The sequence below is a fragment of the Saxophila tyrrhenica genome (genome assembly GCF_035928015.1).
Source record: "Saxophila tyrrhenica strain CCFEE 5935 chromosome Unknown scaffold_1, whole genome shotgun sequence".
Taxonomy (NCBI): domain Eukaryota; kingdom Fungi; phylum Ascomycota; class Dothideomycetes; order Mycosphaerellales; family Extremaceae; genus Saxophila; species Saxophila tyrrhenica.
The window spans coordinates 837,358-861,697 of NW_027041733.1; the positions used below are offsets into that span (position 1 = coordinate 837,358).

Consider the following 24,340-nt stretch of genomic DNA (forward strand, 5'->3'; position numbering starts at 1 on the left):
GCTTCGTGTTCCACCGCGCAGCCATCGCAAAGACTAGCATCGCCCTTATTGCAGAATTCAAAGCCAAAATCATCTGTACAGGAGCGCACAACCATTCACCGAAGCCTTGTGTATTCGCCGTGGGTACCATATGACTTGTGAGGATGAGAGGTGATATACCTTAGACAAAGCTGAAGTGACGACGAAGTCCACCTTTCCCGAAATAGCGACGTCCAAACACGCTAGCGAGAATCACATGCATGCAGCGAACAACTGGTCTTCTCCCGAACGCCATTCAAAGAACCAACATGGCCTTGCGCAGCACGCGATAGTGCCATATTCACACCAACAAGAGGCTACTCGACATGGCGCCCTCTTCCATGTTCGAGGACCTACTGAGCCAAGCCTGCGCCGCCGCCCAGGATGCTCGACCGCTGATCCCGATGTACATCCACCTCATCCTCTCCGCCTTATTTCCAATCTACACTGGCGCACATGCCTCGCTCTCTCGACCATCATCCGCAGCGAAGCCGGACAAGAAGAAGAGAAAAGCCGCTGAAGATGAGGAGGACGAGGACGAAGAGAAGGTCCAGCAGATGGAAGGGCTGAGCAACAAGGACGCCATTGTTCTCCCAGTCACCGCTGGGATCGTGCTCACTGGACTGTACTTCCTCATCAAGTGGTACGGCGCCGACCTGATCAATCTCATACTGGGCTGGTACTTCTCTAGCGTAGGGGTGTACAGCGTCGCGCAACTCATCAACGACGGGCTCAACTTTGCTATTGGCTTTCTCTTTCCGAACTACTACGCTTCTTCCCGGACGCTGTGGACGGTCAAGAATGCTGAGGGTAGAGCTGTACGCCAGGACGAGAAGGAGGCGAAAGACACACCTCTGCCAGCGTATCTGAACGCTGTTCCACTGCCCGCGAGGCTGAAGACCGCATTATGGTCACTTCGTCGCCTTGTCAAGCAGAAGTATACTTTGAAAGCTTACATCGACACTATCATTGATCTACGTCTCAAAGTCACTGTTGTCAACGTCGTTTCGGCTGCCCTTGGACTTGGTACCATCATCTACGTCAACACGATTTCGAAGCCGTGGTTCTTGACCAACCTCCAGGGTTTTGCAGTCTCATACTCGGCATTGCAACTGATGTCACCTACCACGTTCGCCACAGGTAGCCTCATTCTCGGTGCTCTGTTTTGCTATGACATCTGGGCCGTGTTCTTCACGCCGTTGATGGTCTCCGTGGCAAAGAACCTTGACCAACCGATAAAACTCGTCTTCCCGCGACCAGATGAGCCTGGCAAGACACCAGACGAACCGCCAGTGAGGAGTTACAGCATGCTTGGGCTTGGTGACATTGTTCTGCCCGGCATCATGATTGGCCTTGCTCTCCGATTCGACCTCTACCTCTTCTACCTTAGGAAGCAATCAAGGACCCAGAAGGTTACTGCAGACTCTGCAGACAAGAACGCCATAGAGGAGGCCGTGGACAAAGCACCCTACGTCTCTGCTACAGGGCGTTGGGGTGACCGCTTCTGGACTTGGACGCTCCCAAAGTCAGCCTTACCACCGCGGCTTCGAACGTCATTTCCGAAGCCATATTTCACAGCCGCAATGGTGGGCTATGTGATTGGCATGCTCACTACATTAGCTGTGATGAGCGTCTTCCAGCATGCTCAGCCTGCATTGCTGTACCTCGTTCCAGGCGTGCTCATCAGCTTATGGGGCACGGGTCTGGTGAGGAGAGAGCTGAAGGAGATGTGGGAGTTCACCGAAGCCATCACCGGCGAACAGCTGGACGAGGGTGACGAAGACTCCAAGAAGAATGGCGAAGGCGACAAGGCGCAGAAGGACCAGAAGGGACTGTTCGAACGGCTATGGAGCGACATCTGGTCATCGAACGACACCGACAATGACAGCAGAGACAAGGCCACGAAAGCCGAGGACGAGAAAGATGCGACGAAACCCGGCAAGACCACTGAGGAAGGCGAAGCAAAAAACGCCACGGAGAAGCACCGCGAGGACGGGATCGTGTTTTCGATCGAAGTATCACGGTTCAAGCCTTCCGGCAAGCGCGCAGGAACGGACAATCCAGAGGAGCAGAAAGCTGCGGAGGCCGAGCATCCTCGAGACACCGCTGCAACATCCTCGTCTAGTCTCAACGGCAGCGATGAGCCCAGATATCGGACCCGGAGTTCTCGCTCGTAGCTATATGTGGGACGTACTGATGCACTGTGTCACAAAGGGAAAGCATGGAATCGCTGGGCGTTCAGGAAGGATTACTCTGATGGGCAGGAAATGCATTGAAGGCTTCTGAACAGCCAGTGTGTGATTAGAGAAGCGAATGAGTTGCATGATTGTACGATAGCTTTTGAACGATAATGTTCTGATCACGCCGTTCATTCTTGGTCTTGAGCTCCGGCTGCTGTGGACAATTCTTCGGCCCGCCGCTTTCATTCCGTGACAGCAGTACTACAGCTCACCGTCCAGATGCCGCTGGTAACCCTTCATCTGACATGGCGTTGCCGCAAGGCGGCAGCGGTGTTGTCATCTTTTTGTTGGATAGTCATGGGCTCATGCTTTTCATCTTTCGAACGTCCATTCGAAAAGAGGATTGTTCGTGACCGCATTGGTTCAAACCCGTTTCGTTCGGCCTCCATGTCTCTCACCCGCCCATCAAGTTACGAAGATCAGCCTCTGGTCCATCCTCGTCATCTGTTTCATCACAGATTTGGATGTCAGGAGGTTCCTGACGGACCCGCTCAAAGGACTTGCGTGATGCTTCTTTACGAGCTTCTTTCCTGCGTTGCTTCTCAGACAGAGGTTTGGATTTGCGCTCACCCTGGGTCGTTGTAGATTTGCTCGTTGTGGAGGTGGCGGCGAGAAAGTTATGTCGGAATCGAGCTTTGCGTTCTTCGTTCATTTGAAAGTGGTAGTTGGCCCATTTGAGTTGATTGTACAGGTACGTTTCAGGCACCATAAGAAGGACTTTTCCGTCTGATAGGAACCCAACGGTCGTGTCGAAAGCCAAACCAGAAGTCCTGACCGCCACCATGGGTAGAGTAGGCTGGCCCTTAGTGTCAGTGAGGCCGCTTATACCGCTCTCGCGGAAGCCTGAGGTCACCGCCGCCGTCAATGCAGTTTGTGCTTCTGCGTGGGAAGAAGTGAGAATGTGGAGGATCATCGGCTCGAACTTCAGATGCACACGTTGGCACTGCCCTTCCTCGGGCGGGAATGAGAGCATTTTCGTGGGCTCGAGGCCAAGCAGAGTTTGGACCTGACCCTGTTCACCGAGTCCTTTGAGATCAATCGGGACGTGAGAGGTGAACAGCCATCTGCCACCGCCCTTCCCGCCCGCGCTCGTAGAAGCCGTTGAGACGCCATTGACCTCGTTGCCGGACTCGCCTTCCCGTTCGTCAAGATCGGACGCTGTAGATCGAGGCGGGCCTTCGAGATAGACTACCACACGGCCAGAGCAGCTGCTCGTCGTCACATACTCGGCGGTCCTGTTGATGTCGTCCACGAGCTCCCGGACTGGTCCATCGACTGAGCCTTTTGGTGACAGATCCGTGTATTCGCCAGCTGGGACCGCAAGCCGACCCAGGATGTCTTTCTTCTTGGCTTGAAAGCGAGCTTGCATCTCTCGTGCTATGGGAGCATACTTCCTAACCTGTCATCAGCATCAAGTCAAGGTATTGAAGAATCGTCGTCAATCTCATGTCGGGAGATCTCCAAACAAGCGCTGCTTTAAGCGCACGGCGCGGACCGGCAGGCGCGAGACACGCGCCAGTCTTGACCCCCGGCGGCTACCACGATGAGTTCATGTGCTTGGGTGCCGTGAGCGACTTCGAGAACATCTCTTGGAAGGAAACCGGAAGATTCGAAAGCGGGAGAGCAAAATTGAGTGTTGGAAGCCAGGCCCATTGCGCCATCATCTGGAACGCCCATCTTGAAGGACAGTCTTGCCACCAGGAGAACACTTATCGCTCACAAAAGCGCTGGACTTACTGTCTTACGTTGGCTTCCAATCATCATGCCTCGAAAATCGCAGAGAATATCGTCAGGCTCCGCGGCAACCTCAAAACACAAGCGCGCTGCTTCTAGCACCTTGCCGACGGAAGTGGGCTCCAAGAGGACGAAAGCGACTCCCACCAAAAGCCAGTACTTTGCCGCGGGTGGCACTGGCGATGAAGCATCCACGGGGAACGAAGAGAGTGGTCTTGAAGAGCCTCTATCAAGCGAGGACGAGGATGTGGCCTCTGAATTTGGTCAGAGCGATCAGCAGTCCGCCTCCGAAGATCAAGACGACGAAAACGACTACGACAGCGCCAGTGACGAAGCACCAAAGAAGCGCAGCAAAGGAACGGGCTCCAAGTCGAAAGCATCTGCAACTGTCACTGGCAAGAAAGGTGGCGAACTATGGCGGCAAGGAGTCAAGGCTGGTCTTGGACCCGGGACACAGGTCGTTATTAAGAAACCAAGGGCTCGACCCGCTGGCAATACACCATACCAGGACGACGCTATTCATCCCAACACCTTTTTGTTCCTCAAGGATCTCAAGCGCAACAATGACCGGGAATGGCTCAAAAGTGAGTGGTTCCCACTGTCTACACCTCCGCGCAAGCAGCTGGCTGTGGTGCATGCTCTGAGAACGTACTGCCCTAAGCGCTAGCCCTGAGCTATGTCATGCGTCAGGTGCCAGATCGTATGTCACCTGCGAGGGCAGGCAGCTCCCGTCCCGCAGCTTGGTATGCACACTTGATCAGCCGTGATCATGCACGAATGCAGTCACGGCACACTCCAAAGTGGAGTCAATGTGAGCTGTATACGTACCATATGCATTTAAATGCCAGCGCATCGTACTTCGGGAAGTCACAGAAGGAGCTTGCGCTAATACGATCTGCCAGTGCACGACCCAGACTTTCGACAAGCAGAAAAAGACTGGTTTAGCTTTGTTGAAAAGCTCACTGAGAAATTGACCGAAATCGACGATTCAGTGCCAGAACTGCCGGTCAAGGATGTGGTGGGTCGAATACTCCTGTACCACCTACTTGCAGATTGCAGATCAAATTGACAGACGAACAGATCTTCCGCATCTACAGGGATATCCGATTCTCCAAAGGCAAGTCTGCTCCGTATCGTCACATTTGTTTTGCAGGGAATTGACGCATGTGCCCCTTGACAGATCCTACGCCGTACAAGGTGAGTAAGCAAGCATCGGATTGTCCCCCGCCTGCAGTATGCAGCCACAAGCCAAGCTAATGCAACTTAACAAAAGGCCCATTTCAGCGCTGCATGGTCAGTTGACATTGGATCAATCAACCGCAATCAACCGAACGATGCCACTAACAGGTGAAGAAGGAGCCGGACCGGTCGGAAAGGCCCGTACGCTCATTACGTATGTCTCCCACCTCAAAGTTGCTCATGGCGTGACATATGCTGACCCGTTGCTCTTCGCTGCTTGCAGTATGTGCAATTGAGCCCAGACAACGGTAGTTTCGTCGGTAAGTCAAGGCATTGCAGTTTAGCGAGCTCATGTGACATGGACCTCATTGCGGCCGGCCTACTGTGGACCGGGACTATGGATCAAAACTACCGCGGACCGAAAAGCGTAGGTTTTGCACCAGCAAGCCTTGCGTACGCTTCTTTGCGCACGCAGCATACTGGCTTCACCGCCGGTCCGGCGCTTCGAGATAACGCTCGAACGCTCGTTGAAAGCTTCATCATCTCGGACATTGCACAAGACCTCCTGGTGTGCCCACACCGCACTGTCCGCCAAGTAGCGAACTTATTGTGCGAATGACCGAACGTATATAATGTAGAGGAGCCCACCGTGCTGCGGTCCATCCGCACGTGCAATGCCTAGCTGTTGCAGAGCCTCGTAGCATGAGGTTCTCCTTCGCACTCTCGAATGATGTGTCAAACAGGGTTATGGGTCGCAAAACCAGACGTTCGTCGGAAACGCGGCTTCGCTTGCTCTGCAGCGTGCGGGAGGCTTGGGAGGGTTCGGACGCTTCGGAGGAGAGATTGGAATCGCAAGACCGGACTGAAAAGCTGTGTCAAATTGGGCTTTGGCGATCTGATGCGAACATGGCCTTGGAGACAGGCCAGAATGAGTTATGTTTCTGAAAGGCTCGAGCAGGGAATGTGGTCTTCCTGCTGCGACGCGCCTGGTCCTCTCCCGGCATCGATTCTGCCACAGGGCACTAGGGTCGGGTCGTACACCCACAAACCTAGTCCGGCGGAGCTGCCACAGAAGATGCTCGTTGCCAGGGTTTGCGGTCTCTTTGTGGGTTGGCAACTGGAAGATCTCTGGCCTTTGACTGCTGTCAAGGACACACTGTGGGATTCTGTGGACGCTCACAGTCCTTGAGCTTTTTCGTCCGACCCACACGCGCCTCACAATCTTTCGAAACCATGCTCTTCCCCGAAGTTGTCCGACTGCAAACTCCATGCCCTCCGATCTTCGCTTCTCTATGGACCTATCTCGCTCTTCCGCAACTCTAGAAGGCTTCCGTCTAGCAGCATGCGATCGTGTGTCTTGCTCAATCGAGTCTTCGGGGGTTGGCGATGTTCAGAGCTGCTTGCGCATTTCATCTGGGAGAAGCTCGACTTTGGAGACTGGGGGCGTGTATCGAAAGACCGCCAAAATAAGCTATGGTGCTTGCAGAAGCAGAGAGCCGTGTAAGCCCTCGGGATTCAAGAGGAGGAAGTCAGTCAATGCCGGAATCGGCCGCCAAAATATGAGGTCTGAGTGACACCGAGCCGTGACGCGACCATCGACATGGCAGTCTTGTGTATGCTTGGAGACCACGTTTTCTGGAACTCCTTGCCCCAGAAGTACGTACAGTTCCGAGGACGAGCGCAAACATGAGCCGGTCCTGAATCTGGGCGACGGAAGCCCATCTGGGCATACTGAAAAGTATCGCCGAGAAACTTCAAAGAAGATTCGTTGCTCGGGCGTTCGATATGGTGACCCATGGGCAACGCACTCCCTGGACTGCGCCGTATACATTGAGAGATGGAGCCAGTTGCTTTGCAGCTTGATTTGATCAGTACGGCCGGTAGACCGCTGGTGAAGCCTGTGCTCGACTTCCATGCTGGTATCGACCTCTTCGGGATTCTGGAGGCGCTCCTGGCCGCTACCTTCTGCCGTAGCTGCGCTGGACAGCGGATCCAGTCATCGCGTCATGTTGAAGTTATTTTACAGCTTTGTATCCTTGCTAATGACATCGTCAGGAGGCGGGTTGTGGCATCCAGACTCTCAACCGACGCAACTGATGCGACGCGACATCGATCGCCATTCACGCCGGCTGAAGGACGTTCTCCTCGAAGATCGTTTGCGGAAGGAGTTTCTCGGTGGTGTCGCGAAGCAGGATGCGAAAGCTGTCAAGGCCCTCGTTTCGGCGAATGCTGAGAACGCTTTGAAGACGCGCCCGAAGGTACGTACAAAGTTCATCAGTCGTTGCTCTCCGTCTGTGATGAAGTCGCCATCTGTTATGACACAACTTGATGTCGTCTGGAGACCTTCAGTGAATCGTGCGGTGGTGGTGTACTTCTGCGGTGCGACCGGCAGCGTCCATCGTCGACGGCGTTGGGTCTGTCTCAGGGGCTGCATCGATCGAAAACAGGTTCCACGAAAACCCGAGAACGAAGACAGAAGGCTGCCTGCATGACCTTTCGTTCTGGCATAACGAAAGGATGAATGTACGATTAATGGTCGCCTATGGAGACCTGAGCGGGCAGTCACTCTGGGTCCGGCTCGAAGCTGACCCTGGCTCACCACATTCGGCCCGCTTGGAGAAGTCGGGAGCACACCCACAACACCTGTTTGTGTTCCATACATCAACGATCTCGACAGCTTGGGTTGTTCCACTTTCGCCCAGATGCCCGGTGGATGACCTTGCTACGTCTGAGCCAGACTTGAGAGGTGTTCTTTCCGTCGACTCACCGCACAAGTCTCCCAAACTTGACCACGATCCAACACCACAGTCTGGCTCCGGGAAGCTCGGCCTGAACTCTAATTGGCGCGGTAGCACAAAGCTCCTGCCTCCCCATTGGCAACTGGGGAAGCCCATCCAGCTGGCATCGCGTGCTAATGCGTTCCGCTCCCTCATCACAATCTTGCGTTATGTGCTCGGTTACAAGCGCGTCTAGGGCCACAGTTTCGGGTTCAACTCTTCACAGTGATCAATAGCTGACAAGGCGAGACTCTAGGGCTACGATGCTGATCACCCTGACATCGATCTCTTGCGTCTGCGCAACTACACCATCGGCCGCAAACTGAACGACAGTGAAGTCGTCGGTCCGCACGGTCTCGATCGAATTGCCGAGCTCCTGTCGTGCATGAAGCCATTCGTGAGTCTTGTTATTTGGTTCTGTTCTACGCTAGCTACTGCCCTCGTGTGTGGGTCATCACCCCGTTGGGGCGCTGGCGAGTGCCCGCAACCTTGAGGCATGTTGCATGGCTCGCTCCACTTCCCAACAACCGTCACCGGATGGGCTGTCGGGGGGCAACCCTGACACTTTTCCGCCGCTTACCTGGCTCGAGCATTCTGCCCGCTTGTCGCACGAGACCCAGAAGAACTGACAGCGTCGCACAGATTACCTACCTGAACTCAGTTGTGATGCCTGACGAACCTGCTTCTGCTTCAGATGATGAGGATGAGGAGGAGGATGAAAATCAGAACGATGGAGAATCATCAGACGAGGAGGGCAGTGAATGAGGCGTAAGAGGCTGATGAGCATGATCTTTTTGCTTTCCGTCTACGTTGGACAACTAAGCTTAGACGAATATCGAAGCTTGCAAGATGATCAGAAGACCCCGGCAAGGCATCTGCATGAGGTCAAGCACATACAGTCGACGATCTATCACTTTCACAACTCCGAGCCCTCTTCTAATACCATCCAACGCGAGATTCACTGCATGTTCAATGTGCATCAGCAGACTTGCAGGTCTCTCGATCAATATCTGTACGAATTAGGAAGGAGGAGTCAAGGAAGGCCTCAGGCATTCGCTTCCCAATTGTTCCAGGTTGGCTTTCCACTGAATTGACGTAGTGGCATGCTCTCGCAAACCCTGACAGTTTCTGAGGATGTTTCGGCAAGTATTGAATATCCACGTTCATGACGGTGTAGCAGAGAGGATGTCTGGTCGCACAACGCCAAAAATGCACCTCGGTCATCGATCCGGGCCGTGCTCGCCGCTCCCGATCGCAGAAATGCTCGATCCCGTTTTCGATGAAGTCGGCGTTGTGCGGGGGCTGAGCATGGGTGAACCTTGTCGCTCTCATTAGCTTCGGGTAGCCTCAGCTGCTTTCGATCACATGATTTAGCGCGGATGCCATGCTTCGTGTCCAGCTGTTATTGGTCAAAAGAGCGCGAACGGCGGAGACAATGTGCCGAGAATGAGATGAGGGGGGTTCAGAGTGTCTGTCCCGGCGTAGTTCGTCAATGGTACATGTATCTCATTTCTGTGTCATAGCACAGCATGTATCAAACGATGTTGGAGTCAATGGTGATATCGTTTCGAGACAGGCCAATGGGACCTGAAGTGCCTGTATCGAGTTACCGACCAGGGTGTGGCCGTAATATGCTGCATGCAGCTGCAGCAGTAAGCGGCACGCTGCCATGCATAGGGCTATTGCATGAGCGCGAGGTGGGAACAGTCGGACCGCTGCGTAGCGAACTGGCCTTGAAATGCAGGGTCACTGTAGCTGGCAGGCCACAGCAAGCGCCAGAGCAAAGCAAGACTGGGGCCAGATGTTGCCTCAAGGATTGAGAGACACGCAGGATACGGTCCAAAGCTCGACTGCTGAGACAAACATTCGACCTCTGAGGCTTGGCCTTGGCCTGAAGAGCATGCAGTTGCGGCATCCTCATACTTGTAAAGAAGCCTCCCAGTTTCCTTGAGCTTCAATGTTGCCCTCACGCACCGAACCGTGCCGTAGTCCCACATGCTTCCGTCCATAGCCCTGCAGGTTTCCACCGTTCTCACAATGCCGTACCACACGACATCCTGACAGTCTGATGTGCGATCGATCGAACGATGGCACTCTGTTCGAGATCGAGCTCAGCCAGGACCCTCTCCCTTGCATTTCGACTCTTGGAGGGCGGCAAATACAAGCGACGGGCTGCGACTTCTTCTTCCCAAATGGAGCATTGCACAGCATGCTGCAGCTGCAAGCGCCGTCCCATATGTTCGGCGGGTTGAATCAGCCTGATGTATTGCAGTCGACCCGTACCTTAAAGTTGAGTTTGTGGTACCCGTATCCCAGGTATGCGGGCGTGAAGATGCATTGCATCGGACAATTGACACATCATTCACTGGATCCATGTCTTGTCGTCTCGTGCCCTGATGATGGTAGAGCGCAGTGACCACTTCGCCACGCCCGTTCGATGAGTCTGCAAGCGGGAGACTACTATAAGAACGTAAGGTCAGCACACGAGCCTTGTCGTGTCTTTCCAGGTCGTTGAATGGTTTTATCGAGCAGTAGGTGGTCGCATCCCAGGTCTTGACCACCATATGCAATCTGGCGATCAGAGTGTACGTCCGAACGAGGACCTCTCGACACCTCTTCTCAAGCTAAGAGACTCATCAGCATCGGACATTTCTGTGCATACATGCGTTGACGACTGCCTCCACCTTCAATTCAGAGTGCCACAAGGTTCGGTCCATACCCCAGCGCACCGTGGAAGCGAGCTCCCGTGCATCATCCTCCAACGTTCCGAAAGGCAATCTCCGCTCTGCAACCTGGTCTGCTGCCGTCAGTCGTAATATTGATCGACGAATTACAACACAAGTGAGTTTCATCCAACATGAACTGTGCCATGACAGTGCATGAAAGGGGCGTACATATACGTCAGACGTCGTTGGACCCAGTCTCAATCTCCAACATTGACGGATTTTCTGATTCGCTCTCCAGATTTCCAACCTCGCCTTGGCCAGCATCCCACCACGACCAAATAACAAGACGGTATACACGGTGACACCGAGAGGCAAGGTTTCCAGGTGAGTTCGCAGTCTTTCTTGAAGCAGTTCGGCGTTGCGGCACAGCTTGGGTGGACGGGACGGAGTTCTGTCCAGACATTGGACAGCAGCAGTTCGTCTTGCTCGTCTGCATTGCAAGGATTCTGCAGGGCTGCCACGCGAGCAAGAACACGGGCCGGTTCGCGAGTAGATCTCGCCACCAAAGCGGACAAGGGCGGTTCCCGAGCATAATTTGGTGCGCGCCATTGGCTGGCAGGCGTAAAAGTCAGCTTGAAGCTTGCATGCATCATCCTACGGGCCTCGCGGGCGCAGCGTCGAATTTATCTCGCCTTCCGCCGTTGCTTCTCCCCCGTCGGTGTGCAGTGGGAAGCTCGACTGACGAATCAGCACAGGCGGCCGTGTCGGTGGCCACTTTTGCCGGTTGTTGAGGTGGATTGCTTTACGAGAGCCTTTCTCACGCAGCTGACTGTCGTCTGCCGGCATTTGCCGTGCAGGCAAGCGACTCGGCAGCCCGCCCACAGAAGTGCTCGAGCAGAGGCGGGTGGACCGGCACGTCAACCCTGCAGGCGCGCAGCAATTCGTCGTGGGCCAGAGGACAAGGTGCGGCACGCAAGGGCACGCAGCTGCACCAGCGGGAGGCGAGCGAGGCGATTGCGCAGCTATATCTGCGCGGGCCTTGGGGCGAGAGGGAGAGCGGAAGAAGAAGGTGTCAGCACGCACGCGATTGCACCTTTCGGCGTCAGGGCGCAACTGGCTCGTGGTTCACTTTCGCACCGGCCCATTCCAAGGGTGAAGGGAGCCAACCGAAGACAGCAAGCTCGCTTTTTCGTCACACTTTCTCTCGCGGCCACTTAAGGCGCCCGCTGACCGGCCGCCCGCTCGTTTCCTGGCTGCTGGGATATTTCTCGACCTTCGACACCTTCTCCCGCCTCTTCTGCCGCCCTTCATCAACCAACAGTGCGAGCAGGTCTGCGCAAACCACCACTTGCATCACTTCTCACGCACCGCCGTTGTTGTGTAACAGCGCGCCTGATTTCACCCGCACGGCAGCTTCACCGCGCATATCCAACGGCATCGCCGCCCGGCCCGCACCTTTCTTGCACGACATCACACAAGGCTGCTTGCATCTGCACGTTTGATCCAAATATTACCCGACTGACGGTGCACCAATACGTCGTCGCGGGACGGAAACGTATCGATTCGTCGCATCAAATATCTAACGATCGATCCAACAAGCACGACATCGACCGCCACCTTACACCATGTATCACCAGAGCCCATCGCCTGGAGGCAGCGGCGGACAGCAATGGAATGCCAACAACCCTCCCTCGTCGCAACCGCAGAACTGGTCACCGCAACCGCCGCCAAACGGCCAATATACGCCGAGGCCACAGCAGGTAAGTCTCGCCTGCCTGATTCGCGTTCTGCAGCTGCACGTTTTGCCAAGACCCCGTCACCTGTTATTCGATCGCTTTTTCCCTTTTCACCCTGCAACCTGAACTTCTGCCCTCCACATCCCTCTTCCATCAACTGCAAGATGGCAGACATCGATCCGTCACTCTCGGAAGACGCCGCTAACGCGGAGGAGAACCAGATCCCGCCCATCTCACAGGCCATTCCGCAACAGCCCGCCATGCAGACGATGCAACCGCAGCACCCGGATCAGTATCGCGCTCTACCGCCACCACAGCAGATGTACGCGCCGCCATACCAACCTCACCCGCATATGGCGTATCCGCCGCCGCAGCCAGCGCCTAGGCAGCGTACGGCCATCGCATGTCGCTACTGCCGTCGTCGCAAAGTAAGTCCTTTCGCGTGACCGTCAGCTTCTGCCGTCTGACACGTGTCCGCAGATTAGATGCTCCGGATTCGACCAGTCCGAGGATGGCCGCTGCACCAACTGCGTGAGGTTCTCTCAAGAATGCGTCTTCACCCCAGTCCACGCTCAAACTCAGGCTTTCGTCCCCGCTCACACGGTCTGGCGCGGTCAAGGCGGTCCACCACCGAACACTCAACTCTACGGCGCCTACGGTCAGCCTCTCCCACAGCACGGCGACCGCAACCAATCGTACCCACCTCAGCAGGGTCAGCCACCACCACCAGGCCAGTACCCGCCGCCACCACAGGGCTACCAACAACCGCCGATGTACCAACAGCAGCCCCCGCCTCAGCAGCAAGCCGGGCAGAAGCGTTCGACTGATGAGCCGCACACGCCAACCCTACCGCCACCACCGCCAGGCGCGCAAGCGCAGATGGGCCAGACTCGTGAAGGGCAGCCGTTCACGTACCCAGAACCAGTCGGTCTGACACCCGTCGGTGCGTCGCCCACTTCTTCTCATGCTTTTTCCCACTCTGCACAACCCATGCAACCTTTCTACTACCCCTCATACCCATACGAGGATCCTCGTGCGCCCCCTTCGCCTCAGACGTACAGGCAGCCTGCGCAAGTCTTTGTTGAAACTAGTGCGTCAGCATATATGCAACAGCAGCAGCAGGCGCAAGCCGCCCAAGCGCTGAGGCAAGAGGAGCGCACCTCCCATGACTCGACCATGGTCCAGGCACTTCGTCGCGGGCCCATGTAAACACGATGAGACTGGAAAGCTGACGCGTGTTTCTGCAGAGCAAGGCGATGTCACCGACGGCGCCACGACCGCTACTCCAGAGACCGCGAGGCAAGAGGAGGCTGTCTTTTCGACCAAGAAGACCGGAGTCGATGCAGGTGTGCAGGTCAACCTCATCGACCTGCCTCCTAAGGGATCGGAGACCTAGGAGGACATCGGTGACAGGCGGGATAGCAGGCGTACCGCTGGGATGGAAGAGTCGGATGATTGATTTGCTGCGAAACAGTGTGGTGGGAATTGCTGCAATGGCCAGAGCGACTGTTATTGCTGGGGATTTTCTTTGGGTGGGCGGAATCTTGCTTTGATCGAGCATGTTTAGCGACCGTCTCTACTGGGTGGCTTTGTGAGCGTTTGACCGTACTAGCTGAACACTGAAGTGTAATGAGTATTCAAGCATCTTGCTTGTATCTTTTCTCACGTCGTCTCGTGTGGCCTTGTCAGCTGGCGAGACTGAGTTGCATGGCGGGATAACCATCGCCGCGTCGCTGCACCTCGAGCCTGGTTCTCACCCAGTGCACTATGTTGTGGTGAAGGTGCAGCTCGTGAACTGATTCTATCTCATCACAGGCTTGTCCAAGATGAAGTTCGAATTAACACTGGCGATACGGACCGTTGCCGCCCGTCGAGATGTCGCTTCTCGTCTTCTTCCAAGTCGAGGGCCGTTCCGTCACCGCAACCGCCTGCGACTGGTGTAGATGACGCCGTGAGCCAGTGAAGACAAGTACCAACATTGCGAGCGTTGCGCCTGAACGAGGAACACCTTCACACCACGAGCCGGCATGGCGTCAAAGCTGGAGGACTGGGCTCTACCACGGCTTCAGCAACTCCTACCCTTGGACGACGATAGCGGGAAGCAGGTCATTCAATACGCAGAGACATTACCGAAGGATGCGGCGGCGGAACATCTAAAGAACTTACTCGGCGACGATGCGAAGGCACTGGAGTTCATCTCGAGCTTCAACCAGCGGCGGCAGAATGCGCAGGCTTCCAGTACACCTACGAACCACGACAGACAAATGGGGGCATCACAGGCTTCGAACCGGCCTGCAGAGGCACCGCGAGCGCGAGGAGGTGGCCGAGGAGGAAAGAAGAGGGCCAATATCCATGCGCTACCAGCAAGGCAGATTGAAGATCGTGGGAATCTAGGAGGAGGCTACGTCAAGGCTGCGGAGAGCGATTATATGCCTACATCTTCACGGCAAAGGCATAAAGATGTGGTGGCGGACAACCTGGCGATACGGCAGAAGACGCCCGATGCTACTCAGATGCCGCTTATCACTGGAGATGCGGCGCCTACAGACGAGCCGATTACGTCGAAAGCACCGCCTTCAGCTGCTGGGCCGTTGATATCGGATAGCTTGTCGCCACGGAAAGGTGGCTCGGCGCAGTCTTCAAGAGGCGCATCGCCGGCGCCGAAGACGAAGGTCAACATATCTGGTGGAACGGCTATGCATGGAGCTTCTTCGACGCTTTCGGACCTTGATTCAGCGATTCGTAGTCTTGAAGTTCAGACAAACCCAAGTCTATCATCAACCGCGAACGCGGCATCCGAAACCGAGAAGCGGAGATGTAATTGCATGGCTACCCGACACCCTCTTCTCGACATTGCACCGAACTGCCTCAACTGCGGCCAAGTCATCTGCGTAAAGCAGGGCCTGGGTCCTTGCACGTTCTGCGGCAGTCCTTTGCTGAGCTCAGACGAGATCTCAAAAGTGCTGCGAGTGCTCAAGGATGAACGAGGAGAGGAGAGGATGAAGGCCAATAACTCTGCCCACAAAAAAGCTGACGTAGCCCACGGTAAGGCTCGCGCGTTCACTGGCCGTGACTTTCTCGCCCAGACATGTTCAAATCGATCAAGTCCGCTCTCATCTACTCCCGCAACACCCGCTGGAAGTGATGACGAAGGAGAAAAGGCAGCAAAACAGCACCGCGACAAGCTGCTCAGCTTCCAAGCGCAGAACGCCAGACGAACGCAGATCCACGACGAAGCAGCAGACTACGACGTCCCGAGTTCGGGGACGAGTATGTGGGCATCGCCGGCCGAGCGCGCGGCGCAGCTCAAGAAGCAGCAGAAGATTTTGCGGGAGATGGAATGGAATGCGCGGCCGGACTACGAGAAGCGAAAGGTCGTTGCGTCTATTGATTTGAAAGGCGGCAGAGTCGTGCGCAAGATGGCTGATGTGGAGAAGCCGGATTTCAACGGCGGTACTGATGAAGGTGCTGAGGTTGATGATGGCTATGTAGCCCCTGCGCCTGATGCAAGTCGCTCGGGAGGTGGCGGTGCGTTCAGCAATAACCCGCTTGCGAAGGGGCTAATCAAGCCGAAAGCCCGGGAGGAGAAGGGCAAGGGTACTGAGAGGGAGCAGCGGAACACGTGGAGAAGAGTGCAGATGGATGAGGACGATAACGAGGGATGGATATTGGATGGTGGTGTGTATGGCGGGAATGTGGACGGCAGGGTGTTGGGTGATGAGGAGCACGCTTTCGCAGCTTCGACGTCTTGATCTTTGCCTTTGCGTTCACAATGAGTATGGACGGGCGGACGATTGACGACATGGCTCCCACGATCACTGGAAGCAACAACGCTCCAGGCCGTCGCAGCTGCCGGGGGACGCAATAACGGCAAGGGTGACTGCACTGCCTGCCGGCACAGCAGCTCTTACTTTTCAATCAATTGCAAGTGCAGTAGGTACGAGCAGTGTTGACTTTCTTCTCGTCTTCCGCCTCTTCCTCTTCTCAATCCATTTCAACGAAGCTCCGTCAACAGTTTTCCACCCGCATCATCATCGAAAGCATCATCGACATCCTCACAGCAGCTTCCACTATGGCATGCAAGACATTTCTCATCGCCGCAATTGCCGTGTCCAGCGTCCTGGGGCAATGCACCCATAGCCACGACCATGAGATGCGATGCACGATCCCCAAAACTTGTACGACCTATCGTCTTTTACAGTCTGTTGCTGCAGATCGCTAATCGACTTGCTCTGTCTCCAGCCGTAAACGCCGAAAGAGATGCCAACAGCTTCGTCACTTCCACCAGCACGAAGGAAGTGTGCACTGGAGACGTCTGCAACACCATTCCCCACACCATCGTGTCCGCTGCCACGGTTTCGACAACCCTCTCGGACCCAATGCCGGTTGAAAGCACCGCCAAGTCAACCACCACTGCCGCTTCCCCAGAGATTGTCGGCGGTCCCGAGGAGATCGAAGGGTGCGCCTACATCGGCTGTTACGATGACGATGGGTCGGCACCCACGTTAGAACTTCAGCATCTCGGGGTGGATTCCTACTCCATGACACGTGAGAAGTGCGTCGGGACTTGTTTGAACGATGGCTGGGCATATGCCGGTGTGGAGTTTGGTATGCTCGCCCCATCCTCCCACATTGTTGTCCATCGTCTAACATCTTTCTACAGGTAGATATTGCTTCTGCGGCAACGAGATCACTTCTCCGCACGTCATTGTCACTGGCAACAAGACTGTGCCATACTACGGTGACATTCTGCAGACCTGCTCTGATCCGAAGTACACCTGTACTGGAGACGAGATGCAGCAGTGCGGTGGTTTCCTCACCATCAGCATCTACCATTGCCCGAGTATGGACAAGGATGAGCACAAGGAACATGGCATTGGCCCTGCGCAGTAGATGGAGATGTGGTGGCAGGGATCGCAGAGCTTGCATGATCTCGGCATTATTCTAATTGGGAAGCAGATCACGAGGTAGAAGATGAACATCTCCAGACACATTCACCAAGGCTCACTCCAACAAACTACTTCTTCACCTTACCCCCCGTCAGCCCCAGCTGATCCGGCACATCCTCCCTCGGCGCAATCGAAAACTGATCCGCAGCATTCTCCTGCATCTTCGTCACCCAACTCGCAAGCTTGCCCCAAGTCGTCGGCTCCTTCCTTCCTCGCGCAAAGAAGACCGTGCGTTTGTTGGTACTGCCGTCTTTGCTCACCATCTCCACCGGCTCCTCCATGACGCTGAAGCTAAAGTTCTCGAGCTTCGCCGCTTGGAAGAGCATCTCCATGTTCTGTCTCGCAAAGCCGCCGTGCTTGATCGTGTGTGCGGCGGCTGCTTGCGGTCCACCTTCGTCCTTGTTGAACGGGAGGAAGTCGATGATGAGGAGCACGCCTGTTGCTGGCTTTAGGCGTTCGACAAGACGATCGATAGCTCTCTTGGGATCCTCGAAGTGGTGGAAGCCTAGGCCTATCACTGCGATGTCGAAGTCGCGGTACTCGGGCGTGTTGAGATGTGATGGGACTTCGTCTGCTAGGAGATCACCGACTACAGCGTTAACTTGCTCCTGCTTCAAGCCGGATGCTTGGGCCGTCTCGTTGAACAGCTTGACCATGTTCTCGCTGACGTCGATGCCGCGGATGTTCGTGACCCATGGTCCCATTACTTTGGTGGCAAATCCAGTACCGCAGGCATAGTCGAGGAGCTTCGTTTCTCGTCCGTAGGAGGTGTCATCCTCCTTTGCCCATCGGATACCGATCCAGTCTTTACGTTCGACAAGTCCTTGTTTTATTTGTTCGGTCATCCGGTGTCGCCATGGTTCGGTGTCGTATTTGCTTGACAACTCGCTTTAATAGATCAGCATTGGAAAGCATCAATATAGATCGCACATACTGACTCGAATGCTTTCCTATTGGCCTCAGTGAAGTCGCTCATCCTTGCTGATGTAGTAGGCTGCTCGCCACCGTAATGCTTTCGGTAGAGCCCGACAGTCACAGCAGCCAGAAGACAAAAGCCGATCCAGATTATGCTCGTCGATGAGGAAACTTTTAATGATCTTGGACTGCTTGAAGGCATGAACGTCGTTGTGGCTCGGAAGAGAGAGGAGACGAGTGCATGTGGTGGAGCTCCCGTAGGGCCGGCCAATTCAGTTAAAAGCTTAACTAATTACAGTTGAAAACTTGATTGACATCTCTCCCTCTCTGTGGCCTTCGCTCTCAGCATCATCTCATTCCCCTCGACAAACTCGCATCCCCATCCATCGTTCCTCATTCACATTCTCATCGCAGCTTGTAGCCAGAAGCCGGCGTCTCGTGCTTCGTAATAACCCAAAACGCGTGAACACATCCCGGCAGCCATCCCAGCACTGTCAAACAGACATTGATGAAGAAGTCGGCAGCACACCCCCGCTTCAACAGCACCGCAACCGGCGGGATGAAGATGGCGAGGACGTAGAGGAGCACATCTCCCGTCGACGACGGAGGGTGGTGTGCTGTTTCGTTGCCTGCTGAAGTGAGTTCAGTTCATGCTTGCGGAAAGAGGGGTGAATGAGGCCAACTGCTCACGTCCTGGCATCGATGGAGGGTTCAGGCTCGCGCCTGTGTTGATCCTTTTGAACGCGATGGTGGCGGTTATCTGAGCTGTTTGATCAGCCGGCGAGTTGAGAGACTTGCGTATGCTCGTTCGTTAGAAGTGTTGTTTCTTCAGGCGGACTGTGGAGTGCCAGGATGTTCTGCAGGTACAGTCGAAAAGCTTGCCTCACTCAAGCAGGCGCACTAAAACAACCAGATCAATGCCCCGTAGAGTGCAGCTTTTCCGCCGGAAGGGCCAACCTGGAACAAGATTTCGAAACGATGGTGACGTCGTGATGATCATCTCCATACCATATCAGCTGGCGACACCAAAGTTACGCGGTCACACCGGATCCTTGTGGAAGATCATATGCAGTCTTAATTACATCTTATCTACCATATCACTGGGTATCTCTAACTACCTATACCAAGCATGGCCTTCTCGTTCGTCGTGTCAAAATGCTGTCGTCAAATTAAGCCTTCATCTTCGGCGCAGATGCAGCATGCCTCAAGCTGTATGTTCAAGTAGCTCAAGCCTCATCATCACCAGGCACATCACTGAGCTCACTGTCCTCCCCTTCAAGCTCAGCAGCAAGCTCCACCTCCTCTCCAGCATCATCCGCAGCATCAGCGGCCTTCTTCCGATCCTTCGTGCTGGTGCCGCCCTTCTTCGATCCATGCCTCTTCACTAGATGCTCAATCGGACAACCTTCCTCCCAGACAGCAGAGCCCTGCCCAGTGATGGCACGACAGCGGGGACACGTCTTGCCGTGCTTGATGAGTAGCTGGTGGAGCGGGTACTTGAACTCGTCCGGAATCCTGACATCGCAGTGGCTGTACGTCGTGTTCCTGTCGACTTTCGGCTGCCCTTTCTTGGTGTTCTTCGGGACCCAGCCGAGGTACTGGCATAGGCGGAAGACGTGCGTGTCGACTGCGAAGCTTGGCCGCTGAAGGCAGAACAGCGCCACGCAGGACGCAGTCTTGGGTCCGATGCCGGGGTAGCTGAGCATCTTGTTGATAGCATCGTCTGTGCTGAGAAGGTGGAGATGGTCGAGTGAGATGACGTTCTGGGTAGCTTTGGTAATCTCTTCTTGTTTCTCCTGGTCTGGCTCCTTCTCAGCACCTGCAGGATCAGAGCCCGAGTTGGTCAGGGCAGCTTTGCGTTCTTGCTGCTCGTCGTATGCCAGCTGAAGAATAGCTTGGATGTCCTTCGATTTCCTGTCGGCAAGTCCACCACGCTCGATGGCTTTGAAGACTTCTTTTTGAGGCGCCACACGCACAGCATCCCAGTCGACGCTGCCTTTGCCGATGCCTTCTTTGAGAGTGCCAAAGCGAGCAACTAGACCTTGGAATGCAGTAGAAGAGTTCTTGTTCGTCGTGTTCGCACTGAGCCTCGTACGGATCAACGCATCTAGCACGGAAGGCACCTCGCCACAGCCGGAGACATCTAGTGAAGGTGGCGGAATGGCTTTCGGGGCTTCGACGTGGCCGTGAATCTTCTCCAAGAGACGGACGACTTCAGCGCAGTCCTCAGCTGTGGGGCGAGGGAAGTCAGGATAGGGAGTCAAGCCGGGCGTCAGACCATAGTTCTCCTTCTTTGGTGTCTTCTTAGGTGTCTTCTTCGGTGTAGCCTCCTCAAAGTCTACGTCTTCTTCCTTCACAGTGACTCCCGTATCTTCTCCTGGTGACTCCTCCTTCTTAGGCGTCCGCTTAGCTCGCTTCTTCGCCGGGCCAGACGCAGCGTAGTCCTCCCAGTCGGCGCCAGGCGTAGGCATCGCTGTCCCGAGATTGTGCGGCAGCTCATTGACATCGCCATCTTCTTGCTTGACTGCACCTCTCGCTCGCTTCTTGCTCATGTTCGCAGCAGGAGCCTTTGGCGTAGCTGCCGGCTTCTTCGGGGCTGCCTTCGACTTGGTTGGAGCTGGTGTCGCCGGCGGACTCGATAATTGCTCTGGCTCGTCGACTGTGAGATTGGCCGCCTTTTTGGCGGAGGAACGTGTTGTGCGAGCCATTGCTGGGAGGTTGTAGAGGTTTGGGAGGTGAGGTCGCTGTCGACGAAGATGAGTCGTGAGATTGACTCGAGCGAGAGGCAGGAGCTGCACTTTGAACAACGTGACTTCAGCGAAGCACGACAGCCTCACTTATGATAGGCGAACGAGGTGAGGTCACCTTCACTTACGAGACCATGTGATTGCAGCAACAATGAGTTTTATGAAGGAGGAACGACCATATCGAAGCCCAAAAGTCAGTGACGTAGTGAGGCGTTCGATCTGCGCCATCTGCAAGGTACGATCGATCTACATCGTGGAGGTGGAGCTTCTCCAACAGCCATTCGTGCTCTGTGCATCGCTGTCCGTGTTGAAGGGCACGATCGAGGACATCGGGAGGTTTTGGTGGCTGTACAAAGCCTTTGCATTTCCATAACTCAATCTCTCATATGAACAAGAAGGCGGCATCCAGTCCTGAATCCATCCACAAGTCCTTCAGCCGAACAACAACACCGTCCACGATAGCAGAACAGTGAGCCCGCCATCCATCCTTGCAGATTCTGCCCTCAGTTGCCCGTATCACAAGAAAACACACACAACGCCCGACAATGCCCATGCTCATGCAATCGTTCCATCATCGCACATTCAGTCATCATCGTCAGTCGTGGAAGAACATGAAGCTCACCCAAGAACGCCGCCGCCATGCAAGCACCAACCCCATCTCACAATATGCCGTGATGATGCACCCACTTATGCGCCATACGCCATGCCATGTATGACCCTCCATCTTAGAGAGTCCAAGGCCACCAAGGTACGCACAGTGTCAACGATGTTGTTAGCATGTTTACTGCATATTCATGTACAGGCCGGTGCCGAGCGAGCGACCGGTGCTGAAGGTACGATCGGGGCGTCCGCGCGGAAGAGAGAAGCACAGGATCTTCTCAATGGTGCGCAGCTCGAGGCGGCCGACGTCAGCGAGCGTCTTGCAGTCCTCGTACTGGATGTCCAGGTGGCCGAACGGGCTGGCGAGGTTGCCGGAAGCCTGCATGGAGTGAATGTCGGCGAGGGACATCTGGCTGCCCGTAGTGGTGTCACGCATCAGGCCGGCGATGTACTGGGATGTGGTCAGTGGAAGGGGTCAGTGACGTGAATGGTTGGGGCTTACCTCGATGAGCTCATCGTTGACGCCAGGCTTCTTGACCAGGATGAGGAACGGCCAGTTGGGGGAGTAGTTGTCGATACCACCGAAGGTGAGGTTGAGACCCTTCGAGACCGTGTATTGGCCGTAGTTGCCCTGCTGGAGGTGGCGGATGACGCGAGACTTCTGGAACTCGGAGAAGCCTGGGCACGTGAGAGCAGCGATGGCGACCTCCTTGAGAATCTGGTTGTTCGGCTTCGTCGCGTCGTGGCCACCGGTGCCGCCGTGCTTGCGCAGGAGGGCCATGAGGGTGTCGATAGCCGTGATGGTGACCTTGAACAATTGATCGCGCTCGGAGAGAAGCACGTGCTCGACGTCGAACCATGGGAACTTGTGGATCGTCGAGATGAGGGACTCGTACGGACGGATGATGCAGCGCTGGACGAACGGAGACTGCGAAAGTTAGCGGTCATTCGGCGAGAGATGAGAATGAAAGACTTACGCGCTGTGGCGACTCAATGTGCTTCAGGAGGTGAGCATAGTCTTCGTCGCGCAAGAAGCCTTCGAAGCCGACCGACTCGACGCCGTCGTAGAAGTACTTGGTAGAGTTGTCGAACTTGGGCTGGTTGCCGACCCAGGTCACCGTCTTCGCGCGATTGAACATCTCACTCATCAACTCTTGCTGGGACGACAGCTCGACGATGACTGGGCGATCGCCGAGCTTGGTCATACGCCCTTGCCTAATGCGCTGGATGAAGGAGCCGTGGATGAGACCGGCCTCTTTCGGCGACTCGACCTCGATGAATGCATCTTGCGTCTTGCCGGACATGCGCTCCATCATGATGTGAATCGCGGTGAAGGGGGTGCCGATGGGCTGGTTCACAATCTGCGAGTTGCGACCCAAGAACGCGGTGATTTCGGCGCGGGTGGTGGTGTACGGGATGCTGCGGATGCAGATGACACCCGCAGTGCTTGGGCGAGCCACGCGGCAGGCCTCGATGAGCGGAAGATCGGCAAACACTTGCGCGACTGTTGGCCTACCGCCGTTGTGGTCGACGTCATTCATCCAGAGAGGAAGATGGAGTTGCTTGGTGCCGAGATAGGCGGCTGGGTTGCCACGGATGTTCGGGCAGTGGACGGAGGTGTACGGGCTCACATCTTCACCGGCGGCAGCAGCGAGGTCTCCACGATGGTGCTTCTGCTGCGCAGCGATGAGAGCCTGCTGTGCAGCTTCTGGGCGACGAGAAGGACCTGGGTTACCGAAGTCCGGATCACGCGGATCATCAGCAGCGCCGCTCATGATCATCTGCGCCATGCGGTAGCCCTGGGAGTCGCCGAGTGCGGAGTCGGCATCAGAGAGGCGATACGCGTGACCCCGCTTGTTGGACGGCACGCCGCCGCCGACAGCGCCCGGAGCGTTGCCGAAACCTGGACGGACGCCGCCGTTCCTGAAGCTGAGCCCGGTACCAGTGCCGACATTATTGCCCATGAGACGACCGTTGCCCATGCCACGCCCATTGCCCAGGTAGCGCTGTGCGTCAGGGTGAGCGGCAGCGGAGCCGAGAGACGCATCGAAGCGAGCCATCTGCTCAGTGAGGTCGTCCGGGCCGTACGCGTAGTTACCACATGGTGGCAAGTAGCCGTAGGAAGGGTGCGCCATCTGGCCGCGGTTGGGGAGGTTGTGATGAACGGGTGCGAAGTGCTGAGGAGGGGCTTGGCTCATGAAGGTGGCGTTCGACATCGACGACTCCGGGCGCACGATGTCTGGGAGCTGCTTGCCACCAGCACCTACCACGAAGTCAGTTCATCATGAACGAAGGTAAGTGGCGACGGCACAGTCACTCACGCTTCTGCGGCGGCACGTAGCGACCCTGCTCGGTAGCCTTCTCCATGTTGTTGTTGTTGTTGCCGTGACTGCGACGCGGACCTGGCGTAGGCGAAGGTGGGACTTTGTTGTTCTTGTTTGGCCTGTGGCCGAAGCCGTTGCCGTTCGAACCACGGTGGTTCTGCATCCTTACAATGCTGCGTGGTGATTTGTGAAAGTCTTACAGTCGATGGGGATGCGGACAAAAGTCTGAAAAAAGTGCGGTCAGTACATGATGTGATGTTTCATGTTGTGTCATGCGTGATGAGGTGGGGCCAAATTCGAGGGTGAAGTGGAAAAGGAAGGAGCCAAGTCTTGGCGGCTTTCATGTGATCCATCCGAAGGTGACATTGGCGGGGTGAGAATGGGGTCGAAAACGGGATGCCTTTGAATATTCTGTGAAGAAAGGGGCCATACCTTGCTGAAGCGCTGGAAGTGGG

At 55.5% G+C, this 24,340-nt stretch overlaps 10 protein-coding genes across 10 annotated transcripts; 6 read left to right on the forward strand and 4 right to left on the reverse strand.

Moving 5' to 3' along the window:
* Positions 1-344: 344 nt before the first annotated feature.
* LTR77_000370 (uncharacterized protein) lies at positions 345-2,195 on the forward strand (the record flags this gene model as incomplete). Its single annotated transcript, XM_064797637.1, has 2 exons — positions 345-661; positions 710-2,195. 2 exons carry the CDS (start codon positions 345-347, stop codon positions 2,193-2,195), a joined length of 1,803 nt encoding a protein of 600 aa, XP_064663871.1.
* A 457-nt stretch (positions 2,196-2,652) lies between these two features.
* LTR77_000371 (uncharacterized protein) lies at positions 2,653-3,706 on the reverse strand (the record flags this gene model as incomplete). The annotated part of the gene is made up of 2 exons (XM_064797638.1): positions 2,653-3,635; positions 3,658-3,706. The coding sequence occupies 2 exons, from the start codon at positions 3,704-3,706 to the stop codon at positions 2,653-2,655; spliced, it is 1,032 nt and encodes a 343-aa protein (XP_064663872.1).
* Positions 3,707-4,020: 314 nt separating this feature from the next.
* LTR77_000372 (uncharacterized protein) lies at positions 4,021-5,153 on the forward strand (the record flags this gene model as incomplete). The annotated part of the gene is made up of 3 exons (XM_064797639.1): positions 4,021-4,576; positions 4,895-5,010; positions 5,073-5,153. The coding sequence occupies 3 exons, from the start codon at positions 4,021-4,023 to the stop codon at positions 5,151-5,153; spliced, it is 753 nt and encodes a 250-aa protein (XP_064663873.1).
* A 2,060-nt stretch (positions 5,154-7,213) lies between these two features.
* LTR77_000373 (uncharacterized protein) lies at positions 7,214-8,713 on the forward strand (the record flags this gene model as incomplete). The annotated part of the gene is made up of 3 exons (XM_064797640.1): positions 7,214-7,429; positions 8,205-8,345; positions 8,591-8,713. 3 exons carry the CDS (start codon positions 7,214-7,216, stop codon positions 8,711-8,713), a joined length of 480 nt encoding a protein of 159 aa, XP_064663874.1.
* A 3,801-nt stretch (positions 8,714-12,514) lies between these two features.
* Positions 12,515-13,746, forward strand: LTR77_000374 (uncharacterized protein; the record flags this gene model as incomplete). Its single annotated transcript, XM_064797641.1, has 3 exons — positions 12,515-12,778; positions 12,831-13,542; positions 13,598-13,746. 3 exons carry the CDS (start codon positions 12,515-12,517, stop codon positions 13,744-13,746), a joined length of 1,125 nt encoding a protein of 374 aa, XP_064663875.1.
* A 631-nt stretch (positions 13,747-14,377) lies between these two features.
* On the forward strand, positions 14,378-16,102 carry LTR77_000375 (uncharacterized protein; the record flags this gene model as incomplete). Its single annotated transcript, XM_064797642.1, has 1 exon — positions 14,378-16,102. The coding sequence occupies one exon, from the start codon at positions 14,378-14,380 to the stop codon at positions 16,100-16,102; it is 1,725 nt and encodes a 574-aa protein (XP_064663876.1).
* A 320-nt stretch (positions 16,103-16,422) lies between these two features.
* Positions 16,423-17,243, forward strand: LTR77_000376 (uncharacterized protein; the record flags this gene model as incomplete). Its single annotated transcript, XM_064797643.1, has 3 exons — positions 16,423-16,528; positions 16,593-16,958; positions 17,014-17,243. 3 exons carry the CDS (start codon positions 16,423-16,425, stop codon positions 17,241-17,243), a joined length of 702 nt encoding a protein of 233 aa, XP_064663877.1.
* A 124-nt stretch (positions 17,244-17,367) lies between these two features.
* LTR77_000377 (uncharacterized protein) lies at positions 17,368-18,275 on the reverse strand (the record flags this gene model as incomplete). Its single annotated transcript, XM_064797644.1, has 2 exons — positions 17,368-18,187; positions 18,238-18,275. The coding sequence occupies 2 exons, from the start codon at positions 18,273-18,275 to the stop codon at positions 17,368-17,370; spliced, it is 858 nt and encodes a 285-aa protein (XP_064663878.1).
* Positions 18,276-19,440: 1,165 nt separating this feature from the next.
* Positions 19,441-20,922, reverse strand: LTR77_000378 (uncharacterized protein; the record flags this gene model as incomplete). The annotated part of the gene is made up of 1 exon (XM_064797645.1): positions 19,441-20,922. The coding sequence occupies one exon, from the start codon at positions 20,920-20,922 to the stop codon at positions 19,441-19,443; it is 1,482 nt and encodes a 493-aa protein (XP_064663879.1).
* Positions 20,923-21,742: 820 nt separating this feature from the next.
* Positions 21,743-24,048, reverse strand: LTR77_000379 (uncharacterized protein; the record flags this gene model as incomplete). Its single annotated transcript, XM_064797646.1, has 4 exons — positions 21,743-22,012; positions 22,064-22,489; positions 22,539-23,824; positions 23,883-24,048. 4 exons carry the CDS (start codon positions 24,046-24,048, stop codon positions 21,743-21,745), a joined length of 2,148 nt encoding a protein of 715 aa, XP_064663880.1.
* Positions 24,049-24,340: the final 292 nt, after the last annotated feature.